This window comes from Lactuca serriola, chromosome 9 (assembly GCF_051521515.1).
Source record: "Lactuca serriola cultivar US96UC23 chromosome 9, Lser_US96UC23_V15, whole genome shotgun sequence".
Lineage (NCBI taxonomy): Eukaryota > Viridiplantae > Streptophyta > Magnoliopsida > Asterales > Asteraceae > Lactuca > Lactuca serriola.
Window position 1 is genome coordinate 209,218,405 of NC_136416.1, and position 8,837 is coordinate 209,227,241.

At 31.8% G+C, this 8,837-nt stretch overlaps 2 protein-coding genes across 2 annotated transcripts; one reads left to right on the forward strand and one right to left on the reverse strand.

Moving 5' to 3' along the window:
- Window positions 1-386: 386 nt before the first annotated feature.
- On the forward strand, window positions 387-2,570 carry LOC145074894 (pollen receptor-like kinase 4). Its single transcript, XM_079021220.1, has 2 exons — window positions 387-1,587; window positions 1,697-2,570. The coding sequence occupies exons 1-2, from the start codon at window positions 414-416 to the stop codon at window positions 2,365-2,367; spliced, it is 1,845 nt and encodes a 614-aa protein (XP_078877346.1). The 5' UTR covers window positions 387-413; the 3' UTR covers window positions 2,368-2,570.
- A 2,559-nt stretch (window positions 2,571-5,129) lies between these two features.
- LOC145073527 (uncharacterized) lies at window positions 5,130-8,118 on the reverse strand. Its single transcript, XM_079020074.1, has 12 exons — window positions 7,713-8,118; window positions 7,232-7,305; window positions 7,071-7,154; window positions 6,833-6,994; window positions 6,648-6,740; window positions 6,381-6,563; window positions 6,228-6,295; window positions 6,090-6,141; window positions 5,961-6,014; window positions 5,782-5,871; window positions 5,600-5,666; window positions 5,130-5,452 (listed from the first exon to the last, which is right to left on the reverse strand). The coding sequence occupies exons 1-12, from the start codon at window positions 7,870-7,872 to the stop codon at window positions 5,361-5,363; spliced, it is 1,179 nt and encodes a 392-aa protein (XP_078876200.1). The 5' UTR covers window positions 7,873-8,118; the 3' UTR covers window positions 5,130-5,360.
- Window positions 8,119-8,837: the final 719 nt, after the last annotated feature.

Here is an 8,837-nt window from a genome sequence, read left to right on the forward strand (position 1 = left end):
CGATCATAACACGTAATTTTATATCCTAAAAATTCTAGACTTGTTATTTTATATCTTTTAAACATTCTTATATAAAACTATTTCATGTATAAAATTACACATTCACCTATCAACAATCAATCATACACTTCCATCCATACATTTAGGAACCAAATGTCATACATCCTTTTGGTCTTAGGATTCTCAACTTGGACAATTCCAATAAAAATAAAATATGAATATAATTTTCTCGATTTCCTCTTCAAACAATGAACAATCTACAACTCATAAGCATCCCCATGGAATATTTTTCTTACATCTTGCTATTAGTACACAATTATTTTTAGCTCATTTTCAATATCACATAAATGAAAACCAAATCCAAAATCATGGGTTTTTCAAAGCTTTTCGTGTTACCCTTTTTTGCATCCATTATGCTACACAATTATATTGTCATTCATGCCCTTGAAAATGCCGATATTGTCATAGGCTTCACTGAAGAGGAAAGAAATGCTCTTTTGGCACTCAAAGATGGTTTTCATAGCACTTTTCTTGATGACCAATGGCAAAGCTTCGATTGTTTTGATCATTGGTATGGAGTCAATTGTAGTGACAATAGAGTCGTTGGTGTAACCCTTGAGAATCTTGACATCTATGGCGAAATCAAGCTTGATGCTTTCTTCAACCTCACTTCGTTATCAGTTTTAAGCTTCAAGAACAATTCATTATCTGGTGAACTAATGGATTTTTCAAGAAACATAGATCTCACATACCTTGACTTGTCTAACAACCATTTTAATGGCGTCATTTCACCTTCACTTGTCGATCTGGTTCTTCTACAGTCATTGAATCTTCAAGATAATAGGTTGTCCGGTGCGATTCCATGGTTTGATCAATCAAGTTTGAAAGAACTTAATCTCTCAAACAACAATCTCTCAGGGCCAATACCAGATACGAAAAAACTTCAATCGTTTAACTCATCTTCATACGATCATAACTTATTTTTATGTGGACCGCCTTCTTCTACACCCTGCAGCTTCACATCACCGGCGACTAATAATTCCGGTAAGCCGGAGAAGTCTGGAATTGTCGTGATTCTGATTATCGTGAATATTCTAGGGTTGTTGGTTCTTCTTTTTCTGTTGCTACTGTTCTACAAAAAGAACAAACAACTTAATCAAAAGATCATAGAGAAGAAGGAGAAGGATGAGGAAAAGGCGGTGGAGGAAGTGGAAGTGGAGACATCAAGTAAGATGCTGGATCGCCATGAAAATGGGGGGAAGGAAGATGAAGGGAAGCTTGAATTCGTTGATGGGGTGGCGGAGTTCGAGCTTGGAGATCTGATGAAAGCGTCAGCGGAGAGTTTGGGGAAAGGGAACTTCGGGAACACGTATCGAGCTCGATTGGAAGATGGTCGGAATGTGATTGTGAAGAGGCTGAGGGATTTGAAGCCATTAAGCAACGATGAATTCATGAAGATGATGAAAGGGATTGCAGCTCAGAAACACCCGAATTTGACGCCAATTCTTGCTTATTATTTCTCCAAAAACGAAAAGTTGTTGGTGCAGAAATTCATAACTAACGGGAATCTTTTCAATCGTATCCATGGTAACTATTTAAAAAATATTAATCCATAAAATATAAAAATTTATGTATTTTGCACTTTTAATATCAATTTTAAAAAAAAATTAATCGAGTTTGATTTTTCTTAATATAGGAGGAAGAGGGACGACTGATCGAATTCCATTCCGATGGAGTGCAAGGTTAGCCGTCGCACGAGGAGTAGCTCGAGCCTTGGAATACTTACACATGAGCCCTAATTCCCAATCCCAAACCCTAGTTCCTCATGGCAATCTCAAATCATCCAATGTTCTCATCGATGAGAACAACATGGTTCTAGTTTCCGACTACGGTTTCACCTCAATCATCTCAAACACAATCGCCGTTCAACGGATGTTTGCCTTCAAGTCGCCGGAATTCCTAACCTCCAAACGGGTCTCAAAGAAATCCGACGTATGGAGCTACGGGAGCCTTGTAATGGAGCTTCTAACAGGGAGACTTAGTGTCCAATCGGCTCCACAAGACGAGAACGCCGTGGATCTCTGCAATTGGGTTCACCGTGCTGTTCGTGAAGAATGGACAGCTGAGATCTTTGATCTGGAAATCATGGGACAAAGAAGTGCGACTCATGGGATGTTGAAATTGTTGCAATTAGCTGTTCGTTGTTGTGATAAATCGCCGGAAAAGCGGCCGGAGATGAGCGAGGTAGTAAGAGAAGTCGAGAGCATTAAGATCCCTAATGCTGATTCGGAAAGTGAAGAAGATTTGTCTGGTGATGGTGATCGTTCGTTGACAGACGATTCCATGTCTGCAACCCCATCAAGATGATCACGATCTCCATCTCAAATCATTTACTGTGACTTACTTGTAAGAGTTCTGCATCTGGATGAATCTATGGTACAAAGTTGTTTAATTTGGAGAGTTATTTATTTGGTTAATGTATGTAGTTATAGATGTTGATAATAATTCGATATGTAGTTTTGTGAATTCTATCAACTTTCACATGTCAATTTAAATAAGTTGAAAAGTAACTGTGGCTGTTAATAATGGGTTAAATTGCAGACAATAACAACATACTTTGCAATTGCTACAAATATTAACTTATAATAGTGATGTATTTGCATTTTGTTACCAATATAGACATTATATTTTATTTGTTATGTATTGTTATTATGGTAAATTAACATGAGAGTATGATGTTATTATGAGTGAAGAATTGTAAGTACTTTGCTGTTATGTGTATTTGAGGATCCATAATTAGATATAAAAGGGTCCATCATATATAAAAAATGATTTTTTGATTAGCTTTCAAGTGGAAGATTGTTGATTTATGAACTATAAGGTTATTATATAGAATTTTTATATTAGATTATTAATATTTTAATACTATATAAAATTAAAATCATAATATTCATAATTAAAATGATAATTCATAATTGAAATTGTGTCACTTCAACCTTATATTTTGGACAAAAATTCATCCAAACTTTGAACTACATGATGATAATCTATGGTACATGAGAAATTGTTTCATATTAGCAAAGCATGTTTTTTTTTTGACATTTTTATTATGAAAACTTGAATTTAAAAATGGTTAAGAGCGTGGAAAAAAATGATTGTTAAAAACACCTTTAAATCTATATTACCTTAACATCCTCCAATACAAATTTATTATCTTTAATTTATTGCTAATAAATTTAATTTATAAAGTATATATGATTGATTTTTTTAAGATAAAATCTGCTTTTGCATTTTCGTAAAATATTTATGTTTTCGTATGAACCTACTTTTATATATATATATATATATATATATATATATATATATATATATATATATATATATATATATATATTAACAGAGAGCTTAAATGTTATAACTCATTGCATACTAATATGATAATTGATAACATATATGTTAGATAACTAAGTTCATAATTAATAACATACCAACAAATTTATGTTCATAATTCAACCCAATCCAAAAATATCAAAGTTAAACTACTATTGTTACCATTACCCGTTCACAAACAAAACTCCACAATATACAATATACAAAAAGGGGAACGAATCGTTGCTTTCTAGTTAGGTCAACCCACAAAAAAAATCATGTTTTTGGTTTGGGCTTTTTAAAAAAATCAGAATTGGCCTAAAAATTGATTTTCTTTTTGTCAAGTAGCCCAACAATGACTTGCAAGCAATTACGATAATAGTGTCGTTACAGGGTTTACATGAATCGCAGTGAATCGTGACGCTATTAGTGTCACTGCTATACAAGACCACTATTTAATACAACTATATTATTGTTGAGACACCTAACCGATATAGCGCGCTATTAACTGCATAGTTTAGGAAGACTAATTGCTTCTATTGGAGATAAAGGGTGTTTCGGAAATGGTGTTTGTGAACAATATAAATACAAAACTATGATCCATATTGTGTCAATATCCCATATTACTTAGATAGTTTCATTTGTCTCTATCTATCTATCTCTATAAATAGAATATTAATGTAATTGTAAACCTCCACCCGAGATCAATAATAAAAATTTCTTATTCGCCTGTGAATGTGAATATGGGCGGTAAAAGTTGACACGGAACGACAAAAATACACAACACGAAACGAACTTGTGACGAAATAGAATTTTGAATTCGTGTTTGTGTGGTTTTCGAGCCATGTATAAGAAACACAATGTCATGTCGTGTTCATGTTCATGTTCGAAATTCGACACAATAACAACACGAAATTTCTTTTTTGTTTCGTGTCATGTTCATGTTTAAAAATCGTGTATATTTAGTAGCATTCTATTTTGTTTTATGTTATTTTTTGTCGTTTTATTCGTATTTGTCGTGTTTAAATAAATGTTTTTACAAGAACTTATGTATGACATTATGCAAATGGTTATTTTTTGTTATTTTTGTCGTGCTATCGTATTTTTATTGAGTCATGTTCGTGTTGACGGAAAAAACACATTATCATGTCGTGTTGAGTTTAGGTTAAGAAAAAATACTTGGTGTCGTGTTGTGTTAGGCAAAAACACGAAACAGTTGCACAATTTCTCACCCCTACATGTGAGCATAGAACAATTACCAGAATCATAGGAACCATGTAAATCTTGTCTCATTTATTTTTTTCACATCTTTTAATTATGCATGTCATTCGAATATATAACAGTGTCATCCTAAAACTGGCCTAGCATGTACGCAAGGAATACTATAACATCAAGCTCAACGAGAAGTGAGAAGTGTAGATGACCTCCGAAAGATCTTAGAGGTTGTTTCTTTTCGAATTAATTAACTTAATATGGTGACTATATATTATTATTGTTTCTTTTTTACTTAGTCTTCACAGAATGACTTGATAGATTAAGCCAAAAAACATGCTTAGTATATTCAGACACCAACCTTTTACCTATTTCCCACTATTATGTTTCTTCCTACTCCTCTCACATTATAATCAATGAATATTGTAAAAAAAATACCTTATATGAGGGTAAACTAGTCATTTACTCTCATTTAAATGATTTAATATATAGGAAAAATGTTTCAAGATCCAGTTTAAGGTAAGACAAAAAAAAATATTTCTTTTTTTTTTTCAATATATTGAGACAAAAAAAATTGTGTACACTAATAAAAAGAATAAAAAAATAATGTTAAAACTGTCCTAATGTCAATGAACTATACATGAAGATGACCCATTACAAACGACTAATTTAAAAAAAAAAAAAAAAGATAATTACAATGACAATACCGAAGGAGAATATGATTGTCGAACCTGAAATTAAGTGATGAGGGTTTTGAAGTGGAAAAGACCGTTTTACCCTTAGCCTAATTTCCCAATTTCCCTTTTCTTCTTCATAGCCTTATGACCATGGTAAATAAATGAATCTACAATCCCTGCAACCGTGAAGATACCTGAACACAACATCAAATGTTCATAAAAGGTTAATGAAAAGAAGTGTCAATTGTATGGACTATGGAATGGAATCTGTCAAAGGAATGGAATTGAATGTTTTTGGAAGGAATGGAATCCGTCAAAGGAATATAGAATATAGGATGTACCTCCTACTATCGCGCATAGATTGGTCAAGAAGTGTAAGAAGGAAGCATGCCTTTCTGTGAAAGTCACCTGAAGAAGCAATTTTGTAATAAATACAAGTGATAAAAAACATTTAGTATAAAATCATTAATTTAATAATTAGTAACCCAAAATAAAGAAATTGGACCTAAAAAAAAAAAAAAACCTTAATTGGAGAGAGGTCATAGAAGAAGAAGACTCCAGGAAGCCCTCGATGTTTAAGTTGTGGAGCCTTATAATGTTCTGTCACAGAGAACTGTAGGATACGAATTCCACAAATTTTTAAAATACAAAAAATGATCATAAATACATTTCCAATTTAAATAATTAAATTTCATCAAATACCTGATTTGACTTGATAACTCGCCCACTAAGAGGGGTGTACACAGTTGGAACCACCTGAAAATTTAATTAAGATTTTTTATATTTGTTTCATGAATTTATGCACATAAAGAGTCATTGTAGAATACTAACCTTGAGAAAATATTGATATATTCCATTTGGAGTTCCTTGATACCAACGCACCCTGAGAAGTTAAAAAGAAACCATTTTGACCCTCAAAATTTAAAAAGAAACAGTTTTGACCCTCAATAATTAAGAAAAGAATCTTACCCATCAAGTGGATTTACTTTCCCAGGATAATAGTCTCCAAAAGCTAATTTATTTATCCTGTGACTTATCTGCAAAATTTATAAGCACTTAAAAAGTAAAACCAAAAAAAAAAAAAAAAGGAAATTGTGGAAGATCAAAAAGATTGTAGCATACATTATAACTATCGTCTTCAAAACTATGGGCATCATGTACATGGGGTAAATGCATATTTGCAAGATGAAAGCTTTTAACAAAGTGAAAATTTCCAGCCACTTTGTTGATAATTATAGATCCATACACATTGCACCCTTCACCTTGTTCAGCTTTAATCCTTTGAACAAAACCTTCTCTTTTACACTAAAATGTCAAGAATGTTAAACTTTTCAACATTTTTATTCAAGATTTGGATATTAAATATTAATCTTGAATCAAACCACTAACCTGATCAATCAAATCAGGATTCATTAATCCCCATCCTCTTCTTCTATATGCTTCACGAACCTCATCACATGTATTACAACATTCACTTTCTGACTGAAATGTTAAACAGTAACAAGATTACAAGAATCAATTATTTGATGCATGATTTTTCTGAGTTTATATAATTATATATCAAAGGCATATACCTGTTCTGCACCAAAACATGAGCCACAGTATGTTTCATTATCTTGAACATCTCCACCATGTTTCTGCTTTAGCTTCCCAATATTAGGTTTACCAATCTTGTCAAATTTCACTTGGATTATATGCCCATCAGAATCGATTCTGTTCTTCATTACAGAATGTTTCTGCAGCGATAAATTGTAGTCAAATGCCATGAAAACAAATAAACAATAGCTACGGGAACATGTAAAGATGACATACAATATCAAGATGTTGCTCCCCACTGATATCAATGGCATCAAGACTGAGTAGTGTGCATGAAACTGCAGGGAATGTGATATCAAACTGCATTTACAGATGTGAATTGTGAGTTATGAGTTCATGTTTTGATATAAATCTTGGAAATTATCGATAATTTTTACATTAATTTTGAGGTGTTCCCCTCTTGAAGTATCAACTACAAGCTTTGTATCGGTAACTGTTTGAAGATATAGTCCTGAAATAGAGAAGACACCAACAACAACATTTAGATGTTGAATTCAACATCATTTTGTAGAAATACCAAAAGTAATATACTATAGATAGCAAGGAAGATCGATTTTGGACACTATGAGTAGCAAAATATAATGGTTAAAGAGGAGCCAAATAACTTTTACTTTACTGTATATCAAATGCTATAAACGCATGATGAATTGATGTTAATGAGAACCAATGGGAAATGCATGCTGATATTATCCCAAACAAAAAAGGAACCCAAACACGGACATTAAATCACTAAGAGCTACTTAAAGATTCATAATGAGAATTATCAGATCACACATGGAATTATTATAGGGAAATCAATTCCTTATTTATCCTACAAACAAACAGCAAATCATACGCTATAATACAAAGGAATTTTACCGAACTCCGAGAAAATCAGGAAGAGCATCGCAAAGGAGGAAGCGAGGGTAATAACACCACCAGAAAGCGTACGGCTGTAGAAATCCTCATTGACTTTAGGGTACGCATCCAGATTCCGAACCTTGCTGAAAACTCTGTTCATAATGCCCACAGAAGGCATATCATCCAAATAACCTAAAACTCCAAAGTGACAACAATTTTCTCTTGAAATTCAGATTATTTTGTATCAAATTCGAAACTCACGCCCTCGATTTTTACTCCTCCATCTACATGCGTTCCAAATGGTGGAGGTGAAGGAGAACGGCCGGCGCCGGAAAATGTTAGAGATCAAATTTGTACGTGATTCGGCGTTATTTTCCGTTGGCTTTGAATTCGCTGGACGAAACTCCGCCATTTTTGAGTTTTTTTTTTGGTTATAATTGATGCCAACTCCTAATCTACGGGCATGCGATTTTCAATAACGTCGAATGAATTTAACATTTCAAAAACAACGCTCAGGTTTTATTAAACTGCAGAAAACACCTTTTACTTTTATTTCTTGACTATTATTGTAATTTATTGATTTTTTCACATAAGATTTTAAAAGGACCTCATAAATTGGTTCTTGAAACTTTAAAGGGTGATATTTTTCTTAATGTGTTATATATATATATATATATATATATATATATATATATATATATATATATATATATATATATATATATATATTAGTCATAACCACTAAAACGATTAAATACTAGTAATAACAGTGACTATATATGTATTTTTATGTATATTATATCTATTAGGTCTAAAACCCGTATATTATATGGGTTGATTAAAAAAAATAAAATATTAAAATATAAATAATAAGTATTTTTTAAAATAAAATTTTGAAATAAAAAATAAAGAAACATATTAATTGCAATTTAGTATAATATTTATTACATTCAATATTATATATATATATATATATATATATAAAAGTATTTTGTAGTTTTTTAATTTTAAAAATTAAGAAAACAATAAAATTGACATTGGATATTATTTATTTAAAAAGTATCACAAAATAACAAGTGTCAAAACTCATTAAAGATTAATATGTAGTAAAATTATATTCATTTATTATAGTAGATACTTGAC